The sequence below is a fragment of the Zootoca vivipara genome, chromosome 4 (genome assembly GCF_965207765.1).
Source record: "Zootoca vivipara chromosome 4, rZooViv2.hap1.1, whole genome shotgun sequence".
Classification (NCBI taxonomy): domain Eukaryota; kingdom Metazoa; phylum Chordata; class Lepidosauria; order Squamata; family Lacertidae; genus Zootoca; species Zootoca vivipara.
Genome location: NC_142587.1, coordinates 59,450,922 through 59,473,818, shown reverse-complemented (window position 1 = coordinate 59,473,818; position 22,897 = coordinate 59,450,922). Strand labels below are relative to the sequence as shown.

Sequence of the window (22,897 nt, the reverse complement as noted above, 5' to 3'; positions counted from 1 at the left end):
CAGGAATAGTGTGCTTGGATACTTTTAAGAGTTTCCTTTGCTGAAGATATCTGAAATAAAAAAATCTGCAAGTAGTTTGGATACCATGAAATCCGAAAGGCATACTTAAGTGAAACATAACTTTGTATGTACATGCTGTAGACTGGGACCAAAGTTTCTCAAGTTCTAAAGTGATTTGCAATGGGGCATAAACCAGAATATTTAATTAAATCGAGAGCGGGGAATCTGTGACCCTTTGGATGTCGCTGGACTACAACTCCCATAATCTCTGATCACTGGAAATGCTAGCTGGAGTCGGAGTCCAGCAACATCTGGAGGGCCATTGATAATATTGGTAGGCCAGTATATCTGTGAATTTGGTTTTCAGTTTGCAAAGCTAAGGGCAAACTAGGTGTGATAAAAGTAAAAGAGAATTAGAAATTTATTGTGTTCTTGTTGTTGGAAGAGGGGGAATTGTGAATGTAGGGGACCTGAATACTATCACATAGCGTTTTCTCCTAGGCAAGCATAAACATGTCGAAGGATGTAAAACATGCATAAAGTTAGGAACAGCTTAAAAAACCTTTCTGCCATTAAGAGCAATGGAGCAAATTTTGTTCTTAGAAGAAGGGACCTGGGCAGGGCCATAGCTAGGGGGTGGTGAGGGGGGGCACAATATTGACTAAAATATGCCCATAAATATGTCTCTAAATAAAAATATTGATTAGTATGTGAGGAATTGAAGTGCATGAGGAATTGAATGGGTGGAGTGGGGGGGGGGTTGGAGGAGAGGTGGAAAGAAAAGCTAATTTGTCCGTGGCTAGTGGGCACAATCTGGACAGTTCTGCCAAGGGCACAAGATCACCTGGCTATGGTTCTGGACCCTGGGAAAACTCAGAAGGGACTCACTTGGTGGGCAAAGGGAACTGTACTGAAGTTAATAATCTGAACATGATTCATCCTTTCCTGGCAGTGATGTGATCAAAGGATCCTTGGGGACAAATTGGACTTGGAGATGTGCATCTTGCAAGCCCAATATTGTCCAACTACAATGATCAGTATCCTTGCTTCAAGGATCAGGTACTGGCACAGGAGAGAATTGGAATCGAGAAAGTAATACAGTGAAGCATTTTCTTCACATTGAAAACGTGCTATCAGCAGTTTAGTACCAATGGGCAGTTTACTTGCTCACCTATCATTTCCCCCCCTGAAGTCACTGCATGGACTTATGTTAGGCTGAATGTGAACTTGACTTGAAATTATTTGTAAAATTTCAAGCAACTCTAATGACAGAGCTGTATGCTTGTCTTTCAATGGTTGTAGTTATTTTTTTCTTATTTGCCATGAACAGTTATCTAGTTTATCTTAGTATATAAATTCAAAGAGTTATAATCATTTTGAACCTAGTTCCATTCAAAGTAAAGTTAGTCTATATCGAAGAAGAAAATGATTGCATCTCTCATTATATGAAGGATTGAAAATGGATTTCCATCTTTAAGCTATTTGCCAAGCAATCAGTGGTCATCTAAAAAAAAAAAACCCAAGCCATTAAAAAAATCTAAACCCACTCTTGTTTGTTTTTGTCTTGATAACACATAAAAGGTATCTAAATCCATTATCTTTTCTTAGAATTAGTTTTTGTGTGGACAGTCTATAGCTTTCAGTATGCATTGCAATTTCTTATTCAGGGAAATGTCTCTTGTTGAATGTTACAAATGGGGTCTTCTCTGTTTAAAACAGGTTTATGTGTTCATTTGATGAACTGCTGTTCCACTCTGGTTTATGTATAACTGAGGACTGATCTTCATTTTATAGACCCAATATAAAGTCTACCAAAATGTTTTGGCATGACAGCTTTCCCACAAAATGGTTGTAAAATGTAGCACGGCTTAGTACATGGGTTCTCTGCAGTACATGGAGAGTCTCCACTCCTCCAACTCAAGGTTTATGAAAGCAGATGGTACTTACATGAAGAATCTGAAAAATGCGGAGAACCCCTGTGTTAAACAGTTCTATAAGCCACAACCTCTATAAAGAGAAACAGCCACATGGAAGCATTTTTCAGTGGTTTCACCTTTCAGGGTTTCATATTTTAATCTGCCTTCAGAGGGATTGCAGAGCAAAAGACTACCCAGCTAGACCCAAGCAAATCCACCACAAACTGGAACGAGAGCTTATTCAAGAGTTCACGTGATACATTTCTCACAGCAATGCAGCTTATATTATACATGGGTTACCCCCCCCCAAATAAAATCTACCTGCAAATGCATAATTAGCATGTTGTAGAAACAGGCAGCGTAGCCCATTTCTCTGATATGCTGCCCTTCCATAAAGAGGCTGTGCTTGCTTACAGCATTGGGTCATAGGCCCATAGTCAGTCAAAATAGCCTATGCAGGAGCTGTGTGTTGGTGCATGTAGCTCAAGCAGTCCCAACTTTGCTCCTCCCTTTCTAGAATGAGGAAATAAACCACAGAGGAGCTGACTGAAAGTTAAATGTGCAATCCAGCACACATAAGTACATAAGGAAAGCCTTGCCTGATCAGGACAGCATCCTGTTCTCACAGTGACAGCATCCTGACATCTGCCCCTGAGAAGCTTGCAAGCAGTCAAGAGTACAATATCACTCTCTGCATTTGTGATTCCCAGCAACTGAAATACAGAGGCATATTGCCTCTTACAATGGTTTCTCTCAAAATAAACCACAAGCTGAATATAAGGTTTGTTCTTGGATTACAGTGGTACCTCGGTTTACAAACACAATTGGTTCCAGAAGTCTGTACGAGTGCTGATTTGCATGTAATGCTAAGCCAGCCACTTCACAGTTGCCACTCTAGGAAAAAAAGGGAGGAGGCAGTATGTTACACAGGGAAACGAAGTCAAAAATAAATTTCCTGAAGATGATACAATTACACAGTAACTGTAAAGGTAAAGGGACCCCTGACAGTTAAGTCCAGTCGCAGACGACTCTAGGGTTGCGGCGCTCATCTCGCTTTACAGGCCAAGGGAGCCGGCATTTGTCTGCACACAGTTTTACCAGGTCATGTGGCCATCATGACTAAGTCGCCGTTTACCTTCCCGCCGGATCTGTACCTATTTATCTACTTGCACTTTGGGTGTGCTTTCGAACTGCTAGGTTGGCAGGAGCTGGGACTGAGCAACAGGAGCTCACCCCATCATGGGGATTCGAACCGCCAATCGGCAAGCCCAAGAGGCTCAGTGGTTTAGACCACAGCGCCACCCGTACAGTAACTGCACCACATGCTTTTTCTGAGTGCTTGAACTGAAAGTCACTGCAGAATCCTGCATTATACATGTGACCCAAATGAAATTAAACTCAAGAGATGATGTTTCAGGCAATATTTCAAAGAAGCATATTAATTAAGAACTTGCAAGGTAAATCAGTTCTGTGTTCCCTCCCCAATATTATTAGCTCTGCCTTCTCTGTAAGGAAAGGTGTGCTTTTGATTCTGCTTTTCTTTTCCCCCTTAACCCCCACAATGCCTAAATTCCACTTGTGTAAGCTCCAAATGAAATGGATATATATTCCCCATATGCTACTACAGCGCCTTGATTTTCTCTTACTATGTATCTGTTTTAATGTGTTTAGGATTACAGTAGATACTTATCTTTTTCAAATTCCATGGAGGTTTATATTTCATTAGCTAGAAGTCACTTTCCCATCCAATAATCACCATTAAACTCTGTACATATTCCTTTGATGGGAAAGATCAGAGCTTATGTATTACATACACAAACTACTTTGCAAATTTCAACTAATTACACAGAACATTTGCATCTTGAATTGCTTGTAGAGACAGAAGTTGCCAAGAAGCAGTTTCAAACACAGTAGGTGGAGAACTGTTTGTTAACTAGATGTGAGTTCAAAGATATGGGACATTTCAGCTCATATTCTTTCCATTGCTTTTCTGTGATTCAATTTTCAATAAACAATTTGTAATAAAAGTTTTCATATGCAGAAATCAGTGAACTGCTTAATTAGTGTCTGCCTTATTCTTTCTTGGTAGAACTGCTTCGCTGATGAGAAAATGGAATGGGCTTTTATTTGTATGGTTTTGAATTCATTTTATTTTATTAAAAAATATTTTGCTCTTTCTACCATAGCCAAGAAGATTTGCCAAATAAAATGTGCATAAAAAAAACCTTCAGTTACAATATGGTTATTGAAAATTGAATCAGAGACAAGAGATTAAAAGAATGTGAGATGAAAAGCATCTCTGACTGCTACCTCAAAGCACATTGTCCAAGAGAGTTTTGACAAGCCATAGTCTACAAACTCTTTCCAAAAGGATGGATCTTTTGCATCTGTGAGGAAGACAGATTTTCATAAGTTGCTTACGCACATTTCTTTTACTTTGTGTTGTTTAACAAAATTTATATATCACTTACTCAACAGAAAAATCTATACATGGCTTACAAAAAATACAAATTTTAAAAGAAAAAGCAAACATCAAAAATAAGTTGACATTTTTCTTTCAAAATATAAATAAAATCAGCAATTTTAAAACAATTATACTTAATACAATTGTTGTTATGATTACATGGCCAGAAAGGTTCCTGCAAAGTTCAAAAACTTATTACTGCACTGAATTTATTTACATTACTAGTTGTTTTATAGATTGGCAGCCTTTTATGCCATTTGCCAAGTCTTTATTGCCAGCGTTTTGGTTTTTTTGTAACCTAGAAAGGCAATCAGTGGAGGCAGGTAGGCAGGTGGGGGCTAGGTGAGGGGCCCCACCAACTTCAATATGCCCTCAGCCAGCCCCTACCTGCCTACCTTCCTGTTTACTTCCAGGCCAGGGGTAGAACTGACTATCAGCTTCCTCCTCCATAATCTCAGGGTTACCCTCTTAGAACTCAGCACGCAGGAGCAAAGGGGTAAAACACAAATTAGTTGGCTGCTCATGTAAGTGGCTCTGGATCAGTCTGACCATAGTCTCCCTGCCTTCTGCACTACCAGTCCCAATGGGCATCAGGCGGTCCCAATGTAGACACCTGACTATCAAATCTTAAGTGTCATGTTGCAACTTGAAAAACACATTAAACTTAAAAACTGATGTCCTTGTTTTACTGTAGTTCAGGTAACTTCTTGGGATACTCCTAGAATCACTAACCTGGACTCTTTATGAGGCCTTCCACACAAGATTTCTCATCTACATTAATTTTCTTTTAATGTGGCATTTTTGTCCACCTCTTTAGGATGCAAGTTCTTTTCAAACCAGCTGGCTTCAGTCATAATTATACTTAGAAAAAGAAACTACTAAGGGTGAAAAAAGCCCAAAAGGTAAATTTCACAAAGAGATCTTCACATGGAAACTATTAACACCCATTTAACACAATTAAAGCATCATGTTCCAAAATGGCTTATCAGATTGGGACTGTTGAATGACTACTGTAGAAAACTCCAAAGTCTCATATTTAAACTCATTCAGGTCAGAAACCACAATGTTGTAGTAGTAGTAATCCTATATAATAAAGTCCCTGTGTCTCTCCGACCAGTCCCTGTGTCCCTGTGTCCGCGCTACTGCGCATGTGCCCCACGGACACAGGGACTGGACGCACACAGAGCCCCATCCCGCACACTCCCCGTCCCCGCGCACTCACTCACACCCTCGAGCTGGGGGGCGGGGCGGAATGCGGTTCTCTCTCCCTCAACGGCTTCCGTTCCGCGCCTCACCTCCCGACTAACGGCGCGAGGGGAAGAGGGAAAGTCTTACAACAGAATATTAAAATACAATATAAAATAAAATAAATAAAATACACCTCTCCTTCTCCCAGCGGTGCCCATGGTGGCAGGCAACCAAGGGGCGGAAAGGAGGCGGTGGTGGGTGGATCCTGGGGGCGGCTAGCCTCCTCTAGGTAGGCCAGGCCAGGCCTGGCCGAGGAGGCACCGCTGCGGCCCTGGCTTCTCCTACAGCCGAGCGCCGGGGTTGCGATCCGGCCTTGCTGCTGCCGAGACACGCACTTCGGGCCCCCGCCGCCACGATGGAGGTCTGCTCTAGCACCCGTTATTTTAACGGGCTTCAAGATACTAGTCTACTATAATGTTGTAGCAGTTAAAACTGTACAACGGAGAGAATAATCCCCAAAGAAAAGCTCCAGATTTAAACACTACCCTCTAGAAAGCTAGTATGTATTTATTTACAGGCAATCCACTGGTGTAGGACTGTGATTTGGAAGGCTGCAACTGTGGTAGTCATTAGAAATCGTCACAAACAAGAACTGTTTGGGGTTTTTGTTTTGTTTAAAAAAGCATTTCTAATAACATACCTTCCCACTCAATACCACATTGCCAACTGCTCTTGAGTTTGAAATCTGGGGTGGTATATGAAGGGCTGCCCAAAGCAAACATACTCCAAAATCCTGTTGGGCATGCAGAATTTCTGATATTTACCTAACTGAGCATTACAAACTAACTTCATACAAGCACCATGTGTATATGGATCACCCTTGTGTGAAATGCCACTGCAATACTCTTCTGAAAGCTCTGCCCCCTCCTTTTTTTAATTAAACGACATCCCTCTCAGGTTCCAATGGAAGCAGATGAGACAGCCCCTGGTGACAGATATATTCCATACCACACACTGGCTTCAAAATTTGGCACTTCTTTACAGAAAAATAAATAATGCAAAATACCTTTTTGGTTGTGCAGCTTAATGGAAGAACCATTTTACCTTAAATGACTGCTACAAACCAAGACAGTATTTTAGATTTTTATCAATGATCTTAGAAGTCTGGCAGCTCACTCCCTCTTACAAGCAAACTGATAAAAATCTTTCAAACTAATGAAAAAGAAAGGTAATTTCATGACCTCAGTTTGATGAATTGACAACAATTGGAAGCCAGTGTGTTTATGAAGACTTATGGAGGATTCAAAAGCCCCAAAGGAGCTATTCTTCTATTAAGTGTAGAGTACAATAGATTATTTTTCCTGCAGTTGCTAAAAATTCAATAAAAGAATTAATATGGAGTAGCTGATCAATGTTTTGTAACACAATTTGTAAATACATTGAAGCTGTTAAAAGCTTTCACTGATAAATAGCATCAGCACATTGAAGTAGATCTTTATGTCTTACATAAATGTGTGAGTGTTTTAATTACAAACATCCTCCTTTGAAACAGCTCAGGATTGGTTTTTCTTTTCTTTTTTTGCTCTCAGATTGTTAAGGAAACAACCTATGGTCTTCATAAGTATTTGCCTTGGAAAGACCACTAAACTTGAGTAGACCAGGGATATGTAGCCTTCTTGGAAACCTAATGGTAGTGGACACCACAAAATATCAATTTCGCTTAAGAAAACCCAGCAGTACTCAGAATCAACCCCTCCCCACCACAATAGAAAAAGTTCACATACACACTAATAACAAATAAAACGGATTAAGAAACAGGCAATACTGCTTTAAAATAGGCAACCCAGAACATCAGAAAAGCCAAAGCCCTCTATTGGTTTTTTTAAAAAAATTGGCACTAGGCCTTTGCAGGCAACAAGCGGAGATACCCAAAGACACTACAGTGCCCACAGGTAGTACACCTGAGCTCCTCAGGTGTAGATACTGGTAAATTCTTCCTAGAATGCTCAAGATTGCCTCTGTAGAGAATGCACTGTTACAAAGGACCTGACAAATGGAGTTCCAAGTGTTTCCCAGCTTAATCAGCCTAGATGAAACATATTGGGAGTTGTATTTCCTAGGGCTTCTGGTGGTAGTCTTCATACCAGCATCCAGGTGCTCTTGGAGGCTGAAAGAAGCCCACAACAGCTTTCGCTGACAGTATCCCAGTTTCTCCAGTTTGGCTGCAGTGTAGGGATGGGTGAATCAAATTTGGTTTCTGTACTGAAGGGGAGGGACAGGTGGAGAAATCTGTATAGTGAATGACATGTATAATATTTCTGTTTCAATAATTGCTTATTTTTATGTTAGGATGTATTTTTATCGTTGTGACCTGTCCTGAGATCATTTTGAGACTGAAGGATGGGACCTAAGCATTCTACAAAGAAAGAAATATGCATTTATAATAGGACAAAGCTAATAGCAGTTGCCCACAGTGTCACAAACATAAAACATGCCAGGTTTTCAAGAGCATCACATACACATTGATCAACATGAATATTAAGGTTCTGTAGTAGAAAGACTAGTCAATGTTTCCACAGTGTCTAAAGCACAGTTTGCATCAAACAAATGTGAATAATAACCCTAATAACAATAAAGTTATTGTTCCATGATTTTTTGCTCTAACTTTATAGAGAAACAATAGAAATTTTTTACACAGTGTAGTAAGTTTCCAGATAATGATGGTTTCATAAGTTCTGGCCCTGCCAGTGCGCACTGAAAACTCCAGTAAGTCCGTGGTTCATCTTTACTTGAAAAGAAAGTTGAAACAACTTGCAGTAGTCTGCCATATGTGAGCTTCTGAATGCAAAGCTCCCTAGTCCACATTTCTTTTGAAACTGTATCTGTTTCAGCCTATGGTGATCATTCTTAAGTATCACCAGGACTACTAAAGGTCAAAAATCACTTCACTCTAATGATTTATTGAATACGCTTGATTTCATTGTTTGATAGCCATTGATCAATGAATTATTGCTGGTCTTGCCCACAGACTTAATTTATTATCTATAGCTTCCCTTGAAATTTTACATTTCAGACTACAGTTTGTGTATTTTTTGTCACGGAACCAAGAATGCATTTACTGCAAGGGGCATAGCTATGTAAAAAAGAAGTATGCTATAGACCAATGGTTCCCAAACTCCCAACCCCCGCCCAGGACTACATGAAAATTGGTGATAGTTTTGGTGCATTTTGTAATGATTTTTCTGCCTGTTATAAGCATTGTAACATGCTGTGCTAGATGCTGTATCATTTTAATTGTATTTTAACTGATTCTTTTATTTCTTATATTGTATTGCATTTTGAATTACATCTCATGCAAAATAAAATAAGCAATGAAGATGCAATTAAAATCCAATGTGATTTTTAAAAAAAATACTGAATAACCAAAACAGACAATACAGTGGAACCTCGGTTTATGAACACCTCGGTTTATGAATTTTCGGTTTATGAACACCGCAGACCCATCTGGAACGGATAAATTCACTTTCCATTACTTTTAATGGGAAAGTTCGCTTCAGTTTATGAACGCTTCAGTTTATGAACAGACTTCCGGAACCAATTACACCCATGTTTCAGTTTATGAACGCTTCAGTTTAAGTACTCCGTGGACCCGTCTGGAATGGATTAATCCACTTTCCATTACTTTCAATGGGAAAGTTCGCTTCAGTTTATGAACGGTTACTCCGCGGACTGTCTGGAACGGATTAATCCACTTTCCATTACTTTCAATGGGAAAGTTCGCTTCAGTTTATGAACGCTTCAGTTTATGAACAGACTTCCGGAACCAATTGTGTTCATAAACAGAGGTACCACTGTACACACGAAGAGAACAACAATAACAGAATAATATAGAAAAATCAATGTGAATATTTAATGCAGACATCCCATGGACAATCTGAATGAAGCTCCACAGACCACATTTTGGGAACCCCTGCTTTGGACTCTGTAAGCCTTGAACTCTTAAAACTCATTATTTTTCTCTGTAATCTTTGCATACCTTAATCTGTACTCAGTTGCTGCAAAGTGAGCTTTGTTGGAAACCCCAGTACTGACTGTGAATTGTTCACTTCAGATTCTTTATCTACCATAACCTAGATATACAAGTGATTCACTGAATTGTAGCCAGTAATTCCTTGAAACTATTTAAAATTATGTTCACCCTGGAATTCTTCTCCCTGCCCCCAGCAAGGTGGCACTCCTTAGATCAATGTTTAAGAGATCGGTATTTGCAATGGTGTAGCCCTGGGGTTACACAGAGGATGACAGAGGACTAGATGGTTGGACAGAGTTCTTGAAGCTATGAACATGAGTCTGACCAAACTGCAGGAGGCAGTGGAAGACAGGAGTGCCTGGCGTGCTCTGGTCCATGGGGTCACGAAGAGTCGGACATGACTAAAGGACAACAAGCCCTGGGGTTATCAACCCAGGATCTGAGGGTGTCATGGCCTTTGGAAGTGCATTCATTAACTTCTCCAGGGGGTCCTAAACTCTGGGCTTTTTTTTAAAAAAAAAAGAAAGTCTCTGGTCCTGGAAAGTGCAAGTAACCTTCTAAGAGATTTCTGTTTATTGCGCCAGTCTAAGCTACTCCCAGCTATCAGTACTTTTAGCCAATGAGTTCAACTTCTTTGAACACCAGGCAATGGGAATCCCTGGGGTCCAAAAGAGCTGCTATTTCTCCCTTCCACTGAGTGCATTATATCTTCTTTTTCTATCTTCACTCTTTTCTAGAAATCCATGGAATCTCAATAGTTTGCCCTCCTTTTCCCCTAGCAACCAGGAAGCATCTTTCCTATGATTCATTTGTCTCAGACCAAGTACGCCCTAGAAGTTATTTTCTATTAATAGTACTACACAATAAGAGTGGGTGGGTTTTTTAAAAAAATATTTATTCATTTTATAAGAAACAACAAACAACAAAAGAACAAGATACAACAATGCAAACTAATAAAAAACAAAACAAAAAACATATAAAAACATTTCTTATATAAACCTTATTTTCATTCACATCACCAAATGGCTTCCCTCGTTCCCTTCTTTCTGATTTTCATTATAATACATCTTTTGCAGTTTATTCCTCATCATCTAAAAACTAAATCTTATTTTAATTATTCCTTTATCTATTTGCCAATTATTTAAGTTCTACATTTACTAATGCTACTTCAAAATCCTATTTTTAATGCTTATAGCCTATATTATCTTCACTAAGAGAATAATTTTCTAAATATTACAGTATTTTTTCAAATATATTTTAAATTTTTTAGAATCTTCTTCCACCGTCTCTTCCTTCTGGTCACGTAGTCTCCCAGTCATTTCAGCGAGTTCCATCATCTTCATTTGCCATTCATCTATCGTAGGTATCTGGTATCTTCCAATTCCACAATAAGGGTGGGCATTAAACAAGCCCCATCCAAAATGAAAACTGCAAAATGTGGAAACTTTGCAAAAAGGCCCCTGCTGTGCACAAGCTGGTGTCCAGGCACTTATTCACTGTACAGTTAACATACAGTACAGCAGTATACATGTCTACTTCAGAAGTAAGCTGTTTATGTTTAATGGTACTTACTTGCAGGTATATGGGTATAGGAGGGTAGGCTTATGCCAGGCATGGACAAACTTGGCCCTCCAGCTGTTTTGGGACTACAACTCCCATCATCCCTAGCTAACAGGACCAGCGGTCAGGAATGATGGGAACTGTAGTCCCAAAACATAGAGAGCCAAGTTTGGCCATGCCTGGCCTAGCTTTGGTGTAGGGCTGGTTTGGGGAAAAACAGGGTTATTGTGCCTGTAACAGCCATATAATCTACAATCGGGATCAGCAAGACATAGTTGACTTCCTGTGGTAAACATTAGGTTGTTCTAGCAGGAGGTGGGGTAGAGGCGAGAATTAGCAATGACTGTCTTTCCTTTAATTTTGTGTTAGGTCGTGCCCCCACGGCAGCCATGTTGTGCTATTTCAGGCTCCTCATTTAAAACATTTTGTGACTAGCACCTACAGCACCCTATCAACAATTGTATGTCTCAGTGCTTTGCAATTATTGTTTGTTTGTTTGTTTGTACCCCGCGCATCGGCTGGGTTTTCCCAGCCACTCTGGGCGGCTTCCAACAAAGATTAAAATACATTAAAAACTTTGCAATCCCTTTTACGGCTCAACATGAGTCATATTTCCCTCGAACTTCTCCACAAACTGTGTAAGGATGGTGGGAATTTCTGTTGACTCATTCTGAGCTGTGGATACCCTTGGAATGCAGTTAAACATATTTCTAATTTTCAGCCTCTCTGTGGCTCAGTATGAATTGGAGAGATTCTCCACACCCTTATCTAGAGTCTGAAGGGAGTATGGGTGAGAAAATGAAAAAATCCAAACGGTCCATTAAAGTGGTGACAAAAAGTATTCCTTTCTCAATGTCTCTTGTCATGATGTGTTCCAGGGAGCATCAGCAAAACTAAATACAAAGGGCTGACCAGTATCAACCTGGCATTTTTAGATCCTGGATTACTTCCACATAAATGTGCGCAGGATTACAGTCTTTAAGTAAGACTGTATAAATAAGCAAACCATGGAGAGACCAGGTCTGAATAAAGACATTGGATTCTTATCTCATTATACATGATAAAGCTATCTATAGCCATCTCACCCCTTGCTTTTTCCTGTAAGACCAATTGCAGTCGTCAACAGCTATCAGTCAGTCAATCACCCACTCCCACCACTCTCTCACTATACACAGTGTATCTGAAGAAGTGTGCATGCACACGAAAGCTCATACCAATGACAAACTTAGTTGCTCTCTAATGTGCTGCTGGAAGGAATTTTTTTATTTTGTTTAAGTAAGGGAGAAGGAGAATGGAGGGGATAAGAATCCTAGCAAGAACATTTGATGGGATATAAATTTATTAAATAAGCAACCAAAAATACAGTGGTACCTCGGGTTAAGAACTTGATTTGTTCTGGAGGTCCGTTCTTAACCTGAAACTGTTCTTAACCTGAGGTAACACTTTAGCTAATGGGGCCTCCTGCTGCCACCACGCTGCTGCCGCACAATTTCTGTTCCCATCCTGAAGCAAAGTTCTTAACCCGAGGTACTATTTCTGGGTTAGCGGAGTCTGTAACCTGAAGCGTCTGTAACCTGAGGTACCACTGTATTTTGGTTGTTAGTCAACAAAATATCAATAGTGCCAGAAATTCACTCTTCTTGTCTCATCCACCTCACCATTGTCCTGCTGGCACCTTGGTGTTGAAATTAGTGCACATGAAGAGTCATGCTTCTACCCAGCCCCACTTCACAAGCTGCTGCACAAAGAAAACATTGTCAAGCTCGGCAAACGAGGGCAGGATTTTATTTAGTTTTATTGTCAACTGCTTCCTTCAGAGGGGGAAGGCCAGATAATTGCTTCCTGTAACCCTGCCTAATTCTTGTGGGTAATTTTGGCATGGTGGAATTGTTTTTTCCACATTCAGGCACTTTCACAAATTCCTTACATATGAACTGAGGGGAAATTTCACATTGCAGTAAATACTAAAATCATTAAATCATGAGTATACAAATCTTCCTTCAGTTGTAGCAAAGCTAAAGCAGATTTTGGGGTAGTGATGGTTGCCTCCCCCCCACAAAACCCCCATTTATTTATTTAATTATTTAAGTCATTAATAGACCTCTTACTAACAGTAGAACTTGAAGTGCTTTATATTTTTTAAAAGCCCAAGTATATAATGTACATTGAACACAATCTCAAAAATTTTAAGGAGGAAATTTGTGTACATAGAAACATAAGACAACACAATATCCATATACATGATAATGATATCAATAACCAGACTTTTATATTATTTAAATATTGTGTTTCCAGAAGCTCAAAGCAGTGCTCTCAAACCCAAACCACAAAAACTAAATTAATATGCTATTGAAAACTACTGCCTAGGAATCATAGAAATGTAGTCATCTAGTCCAATCCCCTGCAATGCAGGAATCTTTAAAAGAGCATTAGACAAATTCATAGAGGAGAGGGCTATTAATGTCTACTAGCCATGATGGTGGTGACAGTGCTTCTGAATACCAGTTGATGGAAACTGCAGGAAGGGAAACAGCGCTTCTGTGCTCATGCTCTGCTCCTAGTTTTCCCACAAGAATATAGTTGGCTACTGTGAGAACAGGATGCTGGACTCAATGGGCCACTGGCGTGTCCAGCAAGCTCTTCTCGTGTTCTTATGCTGCTTGTACTGTCTACTGTTTACTTGAGCACAAATCCTTCCCCCCCTGGACTAATGAATGTTGGCAGACGGAATATTATTACTCTTCTTAGTGCATTTTATTGGAGACTAGCATACTGCAGGTGTTTACCAGCTAATTATGGAAGTGTACTCATGCTTAACAGTAGTTAATTTTACTCTATTTAAAAGGCTAAAACAAACATGAGAGCACCGTAGGACTTGAGATATGCAAAACATCTCTTAAAAACCTTAATGCTTGACATTTACTACTTGGGACTCAAATGTTACATTAATTATTCTGCACTCGAATTAGTCACTGAAATAATAGATGCAAAAATGTATGCCATTAGTTTTTTATGTTTATATAATGCATGTGTGTGTGTGTGTACACGCACACAGTTTCTGTAGTGACATTAGCATTCTTTGTAAACTTGCTTATAGGTTTGCAGTAGGATTTTGAAGCAGTTTTGTTTGGGATTACCTGGTGCGAAAAGAGATTTTAAGCTCAGCCTTGCTTACTGGGCAAGGCCCACTCAGAAACACCAACTCTGAGAGTGCTCTGTCTGTCTCCTCCGCCAGCTGCCTTACAGATGATGAGTGAAGTGATTCCAAGGGTTTAGCTTTATACAATTTGTGTGCATACACATAACTGAATTAAGCAGTAGCTGTCCAAAAACATACATAAGATATTTAAATATGATTTGTTTCCCTGGGAGCTCATGGAACCCTGACCTTTTTGTGTGGTGAGCATGGTAGCAAGCCACAAGTTCCCCTCTGCCCCAACATGACATGGAAAGCATATTGCATGAAATATAATCAATAAACACGAAGGCCTCACCCATACATAAGGCAGACAGGGCAGTATTCATATAAAGTAATAAAACATTAAATACAACCAAAACAACAACTAAAAGGTAAATGAAAAATAGTTCAGAAGGTTCTTCAAAAAGTATGGTGGAATAAAAGCAGCTTTGCCTGGTATCCTTAGGCACTAGGTGAATCTCCTTGGGGTACCACATTTGAAAATGCCATCACCCTTGTCTCCACCTGCCTGGTTTCAGAGGGTGGGGGCAATTGGAGGAGGCCGTTAGCAGATGAATACTGTACACTGGCAGCTAAATGTGGGAGCAGATGTTCCTTCAGTTGCAAGGGCCCCAAGTCACGTAGACCTGGTGCAGAGGCCACATGTGAACTATGCTGTCAGTGACCACACTCCCCCCTTTGATTAACAAGGGCATACATATTTAGAAATTTATGTCACCAAATTAAGGAAGACCACACTCCTTCCTATCCTACTAAAAAGGTTTGAGTGCCCACATACATTGGCTAGCTTCTTTTGTACACTGCTACCCCACAATTGAAATTTATGACAGGCAAGACAGCTCTCTTCTCTTCCTCATGGATTGTGGACATACTTATTTAGAATTTTCTGCTATTAAATTAAGGAAGATCTCTGTTCTCCTTGTCAATAAATGAAACACAGTCTGCAGTTTGTATTCATATTACAGTCTTGTATTCATATTACAAGGTAGACAGTATTTTCTTAGCAGCATAAGTAACAATGTCTGTTGGATCAATTTCCTTATGAATATGGCAAGAGCAATTTGTGGCTTGGATTAGGGTCAGTGGGGCATCTAGGTCCCATTGTGGTTCTGATAAATTAGTGAGCATGCAGCAACTTACGTTTTGATTTAGGAGAAGCCACTCAATACCGAATGGTGTTTTTTATGTTATATTCCTTGATATTTTATGAGAGGGTAGTATACACTTTTATAAACAAATTTAAAAAACCACTATTTTTTACTGGTCTCTGGATTTTTATCATTTCTAGCTTTCCACATTAGTATGCTTACAGAAGTGCTCTTTGTTAATAAAAAATAATGTATAGTTGGATAGAAAATGCATATGTGACAAGGAATTATCTTGGCTACAGGGAGAAAAGGGGAAAGGGCTTGCTCTGCCCAGCAAACTAAGTAATTTTTACGCTACCAATCCTGTCTAGGTATATTGAGTAGCTGTTCATCCCTTTTTGCTTGCAGGGAGTATAATGGCCTTGAATTCTGAAGCTGATTATGAAAATTACTCCTAGATTACATTGCAAATGGAACATCATAATACACTTTTTATTCTGCTTCTCAGCGTGAAGTAGGTGGTGGACAATCCCCTCACATGTTATAGTAGGTTGGGGGTGGCGGTTCTCTGAATATGATCCCATCACTCTGCTCAGCAGGCAGATAGATCCTTTTCACACTGTAGCACATCTCTTGTATCTCCTTCATTCTTTACACTTCACATCTCCAGGTTTGGAATTGAGCTTTTTCTACTGCTAAAAAGAACAATATATGCAATAGACCATCTGTTTCATGCTGTTTTTTCTTGTATATCCTGAACATGTTTTTTGTTTCCAGATAGCTACATTTCAATAAGATCGCTGTACGTTTAATTTTTTATTATTTTTATACCACTTTCCGGAAAGAAACCAGTGTATAGAATTAAAAGCATATTCATTTTACTTTTTTCCATTTTATGTTCCAATTTATTTATTCCATGTTTTCTTTTCTTTTTCTTTTGTTTATAGTTGTATCTGGTAAGTTGAAATTTTATTGGCCATCTTCTAATCACCGTTATCCCTGTGAATGGAACATCACTCCCTCTTTCCATCCATACCCCTCCATATTCGTCAACAAATCAGCTTCCATCTTTCACTTATAATTGATTGGACAGACTGCAAAGAGCAGATTCTGCATGAAGTATGGGTAATTTTTGTGGCAAGCATCAAAGGTAATGGCTTGCTTATTTTTATCTGTTTTAATTATGTTTATTTCTTATTTCTAAGTTGTGTGTCTGATCCATTCTCACCTTGAGACACTCCAAGTGCTCTAAGGTCTGCAAGTCCTTTATAGTGTATATAAAAAAAGTTGCACATGTATCAAAGGAGTAAAATTTTGTGTTTGAATCTTACACTTCATTTTTTCATATCTGCTGTTCAAGAGATATTTTAAAAATAAATACTTTGCATTCCTTTCTTTTTAGTGCTAATATTGACAACAACAGTTCGGGTTATTAACTTTAAAAATGTAGTTTAGCTGACTAAAGTTTGAATCACAATTTAAGATGTTCCATGAGCTTGAAGGCAGACTGCAGAGGCAAACCATATTCATCGTCCCTGCACCATCCCTGGGAGAAAACTGCCTAATCTTCTAGCTGCCTTGAAATCTAGCAGAAATAAAGAATTTGTATTTTTAATAGTGACATCACTGTGATGTCACTATTAACTGAGGGTAATGCCTGAAACATATCTGTACATCTTTTAAGGTTTTGGTTATGTTGATGTAATGTAATGAATTGATCAATTTAAAGCCTAATGAAGTAAAATATTTTTCATTATTTTGCAGCTCTTACAATAAAAGCAGAGTGTATCTGGGCCCATTCCAACAGTTATAGGCACCACTTTACGGTGCCTGCAGCATTAAGTATAGCAAAAGTGAGAGTTAAGGAAATAGCTGCAGCATACATTGCTGTGCAGTAAATGCTAAAGCATTTTGAATTATGATATAATTACTTGTTGGATAATGTTAATGGAGCTTTGGCGGTAGTATAAATAGTTGCTAAATGGATTTGTTGGCAATTGCATCAACAGAAAAGGCAGCCAAGTTAATGAATTGAGAATGTGGATATTAATCCATACTTCCAGACATGAATGAAAGTGGTCGTATGGTTTCATCACTGTGCATCCAAATTGCAATTCTACCTTATTCTTTACTGTACCACCACATTCTAAAAATGAACAGAGGAAAACACACACACACACACACCTCTCTTTTGAGGTATGCTGGATTCACGTTGTTTAAATTACATTCAGTGCAGGCTTTGGAGAACTAGTACGGTAATGTGCTCCTTTGTGTTTAGCTGGTGATCATCTGCATGCTTGTCAGACTACTACTTAAACATAAAGGTTTAATGAAAGAAGCTAAGTAAAAGTACCATCAAGACAGAAGATAAGTGTATAAAATTGTGCATGGAAAGGCAAATTCTTTTTTAAAGTCATCCAAGTTAGTGGCCATTGCTGCCTTCTGTGGTGTAACTATGTGCTGTGTGAAGAAGCAATTTATTTCATCCAGCAAATCATGTTCATGAGTTCTGCTTATGAGAGAGGGAGGAAAACTTCTATCCATCCACTTTCAAAGTGACTTATCTCTGAGTAGACATGCATACAATTGTATTGTTAACAATACTGTGAATTTTTAATGAGTGCCAGGGCGTCAGCTCCCGCACAGCAGCAGGCATGCTTAAACCTATTTGCAAAGATTTCACATTTGCCTTTTGTGGGAGGGGGAGAGTGAATTCTTTATAACATTTACCCACATTTATTTTGCTGTAATATTTGCATAAAGTAACTTAAAGGGAGCACCTGATCTCAGATGAACCCACCACAGGAAAGATGCATCCTGGTTGCTAGTGAGTGATAAAGAAAGGGAAAACTATGGAGATACCAAAGACTAGAATGTAAGACAAAAACAAAGGAAGGGAAAACAATATTTTCTGGTGTCCAAACAAATCACTTATCAATCAATTCTCTGACTTCATTGGCTATAAAACCTCAGGTGGGAGCAGCCAAGCCGGCTCATTTCACAGAAATCACTTAAATGGGTACCTGCCTAGTTTCTTTCTTTCTTTCTAGATCTTGAGACATAATTCTTTCAAAAAATGAAAACTCAGGGTCTGCTCTCCTACTTGGGAGTGCCAATGGCCCCTGTTCCAGGCACCATGGTGCCCGCAGTCACTGTGTTGTTGACCCCCATTTTAGAATCTATATTGTCAGAAGATTTTTAATCTTTAAGGTATCACAAGCCTCTTTGTTCCTTTTGATGTTACAGGCTAACATGATTCACTCTATGAGGAGAAATTCCTGATGTTAGTTCAAAAGGTTTTGGACAGTTAAAGCTCTGTATATCTTGTTGGTTCCCCCCTCTTTCATTCTTATGGTTCCGTAACACAAATGCGAAAATATTTATCAAGAGAGGGATTGCTACACTGACACTATTGCAGCAATTTAGCCTTGAAAGTAGTTTACATTAAAGTGTATAGTCTCTTAGTGAGAAGCTGGTACAACTTTGTGAACAGAAAAGCATTTAACACTATTGATTGTAGATCGTTCCTATCTTAGCTGGCCAAAAATTCCACTGGCTAGCATCACTTTTCATCACTATTCCTAACACCCAAAACCCTCCACAAACAATAAACCTCAAGATTACTAATCCTTGTTTGCCTTGTTAGTACACTTTCTATAATCTTCTGTAAGAGTTTATAAATATAAAATCATATATTTTTCCACAACACTATTTCCTCAGGCATCCACAGAAAAATAATTTGCTTGCAATAACCAAAATACTTCATAAGGGAATTTTGTTCTTCAGAAGTCAGACTTTTAATAGTTAACATAAACCAGATAGTTTAGAACCCATTTACCTAATGCTGAACTTTAGACAATCAGATTTTCTGTGAATCCCGTCATAGTATAAGATATTTATACACTTAGAACAACAACAACACCCTGCCCATATCTACCCTAAAAGAATTTTTGGGATAAATAATGATCAGCGTGTTTGGGGGGGGGATCTTAAACGCCCAGCCTACATTTGATTGTGAGATGCCTTATCACAATCAGTAAGGGTTGAGAAAAATTCTTCTTTCAAATAGTAAAGGAGTGAAAGATCTGAAAAATATAAATCAGCAAGATCTCATTTAAGCCATTGTTTCTGCAGTGTAAGAGGGCAAGCCGAAACAGGGTTTTAAAAAGAATATTTTCTATTCTAGTTCAGTCACTGTGCCTAATATACTTAACTGCCATAGCTTAATGCAACTGACATAATTTTTGACGTTCTATTTACTGCTAGATGAAGTGGCCATTTAAGTCTGTATAAATCAAACAGTTTGGACAATGCTGGCAGTATTTATAATGTCACGATGAGCAGATGTTTCAAATTTGCCTTCATTTACATATATATTTTGTTTGAACATGTCCTTGCCTATGTAAATGAAGGAGGCATTCTGCTTCACCGTTGCTTTAAATTCATTCCTCTTCAGTAACTGCATTGAAGATTTTTAAATGGTTATAATTTACTCAGTGGCAATCCTAAGGCTTTTGAGTTAAATTGAATTTTTTTCCTGAGCATTTCATCCTATATCAGAAATCAAGCCTCTTATGGAAGCTGTTAATTGACTTCTGAACTACAGTAAATCAAAGATGATGACTTTTGTGTATCTAACCCCTGAATTTGCTATCATTTTGTGGTTTTTACTTTAAGAGTACATAGTACAGTGATGTGAGGGAATTTTTCTTTTCTTATGCTGTGACTGATAAAAATGCCTTCAGCTTTTTGTCCTACCAGCACTTTACCACCAAACTACACACCCAAGAAGAGTTACTGAAGGCAATTGGGCTGTGTGATGCTTCAGATAAAGTGTGTGTGTGTGTACACACACACACACACACACACACACACACACACACACACACAGATTTAACAAATAGGTGTGTCTATAAACATCAGCCCTAGTTAAAACAGTGTTGAACCTAAGCACTATAGTCTTTATTTTAAAAAGGACCTTTCTGTGTGAGTTAGATGTGATGCACAAGCCTCTTACCAGAAAACCATTCACCTCAGCTATGAATTAATCAGTGTAATTGTGTTGTACTTCTTTTTTTTTCAGAACCACCACATTTTGTTGTGAAACCTCGTGACCAGGTGGCTGCACTGGGCAGAACTGTGACTTTCCAGTGTGAAGCGACTGGAAATCCTCAACCAGCAATATTTTGGCGAAGAGAAGGAAGTCAGGTAAAACGAACTTTCCGAAGCTTTGCCAAAGCATCTCAGTTAACACAAGGCCCATTTTTGCTGCTAGTGCCCCGTGATCTCCTGCACACACATTATCCAAATGCCTGTTGGATGACTAGCTATGCTCATTTGATTCTTTTCAAAATAAGGGTGTAGGCTCTGCCTATGTTACCTGGTTGTTGTAAAAACTCGGGACTAGTAAAAAGTGTTTAATTCCTTGGCAAACTCAACATACATCCTGGCTTTACACAGACCCCTCTGTTCCCTGTCAACCACATATTGTCTCATGCAGGATGAAAAACTAGGAAGCTTCTTAAGAATTTTGTAGGCCGTAGTACATGCTTCAGGACTGTGTACAGTTCAAGATATTCTAGTTAATTTTTTAAAAAATATAGCATGTGGCCTGAGACAGAATTTTCAATCAAGCTGAAGGGGGATTTTAAATGAACTTTGTTGAACTGGTGCCAATGGGTAGCAAGAAAATGAGAAGGAAAAGAACCATGATAAGGATCTGTTAGTGCTTAGCGTGAAATGAAAGACAGTGTATCCTATTTGTTTGGAATATAAAGTTTAATTGGAAGAGAAAAATACTAAAAGCCCTCCTCTATGAAATGAAGCATTTAAATATATTTAGTTAGACACGGAAAAGTGAATCTGGCATTTGATTCCAAGTGTATGTGAAATTCTGTTCAGATCAATTATGGTAGCACAATTTCTTTATGTTAAGCTTTTTTGTTTCAACTGTGGTTTGTCATACAGTGTATGTCATGGATACAGGGAGGGAGGTTACTGTCCTACAAGAATGTCCAAAACCCCATCGTATATCATGAACTAGATGCATGTCAAGGCAAAGAGAAGAAAAGCAATGACAAACTTAGACAGCATCTTAAAAAGCAGAGACAACACTTTGCCAACAAAGGTCCGTATAGTTAAAGCTATGGTTTTCCCAGTAGTGATGTATGGAAGTGAGAGCTGGACCATAAAGAAGGCTGATTGCCGAAGAATTGATGTGTTTGAGTTATGGTGCTGGAGTAGACTCTTGAGAGTCCCATGGACTGCAAGAAGATCAAACCTATCCATTCTGAAGGAAATCATCCTTGAGTGCTCACTGGAAGGACAGATCGTGAAGCTGAGGCTCCAATACTTTGGCCACCTCATGAGAAGACTCCCTGGAAAAGAGCCTGATGTTGGGAAAGATTAAAGGCACAAGGAGAAGGGGACGACAGAGGACGACATATTTGGACAGTGTTCTTGAAGCCACCAACACGAGTCTGACCAAACTGCAGGGTCAGTGGAAGACAGGGGGGCCTGGCGTGCTCTGGTCCATGGGGTCACGAAGAGTCGGACACGACTAAACAACAACAAATGAAAATGAGAGCACCCCTAAACATTTTTAAAGGAGAAAAAAGCACTAACAATTATGAATAATAAGCTAGACATATACTCCACAAAAATTGTCTAAAAGGAAAATAAGATACACTCTCATGTATAAAAATAGCAGTCTCCCCCAGCTCATGAAGAGAGCTACTATATGGCTTTAGATCAAAACTCTTCCAAACTGCAGCAACAAAGCACTTGCTATGGTCTATCTTTACTGGTTCTACCTAATACCATCCTTCCCTTAAATATATTGGCACTTTTAGTTTATGTTCACAGTTGTACGTTACAAGCATCTGGTAATTAGCACTGGGTCTGCATATATCCTTGAGTAGTGAATCAAAAAGAAGTTCAATGGGGTATTCCCAAATAAGTGTGGTAAGCATTGCAGTCTTAGATATGTTGTTGTGGCCCATGGGAATCCAAGTTTCAGTGTTTAGTCATATCTATCTTGAGTGGTGGACTGTGATGTGCAGCATCACTTTTGTATCTGAAAAATGGTCCTATAACCTTCGTAATATAGGGTATTCTGAATATGAAAGCTAATCAATCTAACTTGCTGATTTCCCACTTTTTCTCCTTATATTCCAGAACTTGCTTTTTTCATACCAACCTCCTCAGTCTTCCAGCCGGTTTTCTGTCTCTCAAACGGGTGACCTCACCATTACAAATGTCCAACGATCTGATGTTGGCTATTATATTTGCCAGACTTTAAATGTTGCCGGAAGCATCACGACAAAAGCATACTTAGAGGTTACTGATGGTAAGGTGTTTATTTTAATATTGCTTATAATGTAGCAGCATGGTAATTCTAGTGTGGTAACAACATGATTTTAAGTTTATATGCTTTCTACTATATAAGGTGTT

The 22,897-nt window shown here is 39.0% G+C and overlaps 1 protein-coding gene across 5 annotated transcripts in view; it reads left to right on the top strand.

The window, feature by feature from the left end:
- Nucleotides 1-22,897, top strand: part of ROBO1 (roundabout guidance receptor 1) — a 577,709-nt gene that overhangs the window by 493,117 nt on the left and 61,695 nt on the right. For all 5 annotated transcript variants that reach the window (XM_088667991.1, XM_088667990.1, XM_088667989.1 and 2 more), the window contains 2 exons: nucleotides 20,529-20,653; nucleotides 22,622-22,793. In XM_088667991.1, the coding sequence (XP_088524117.1) occupies nucleotides 20,529-20,653; nucleotides 22,622-22,793 (297 nt within the window). The remainder of the gene's footprint in view (nucleotides 1-20,528; nucleotides 20,654-22,621; nucleotides 22,794-22,897) is intronic.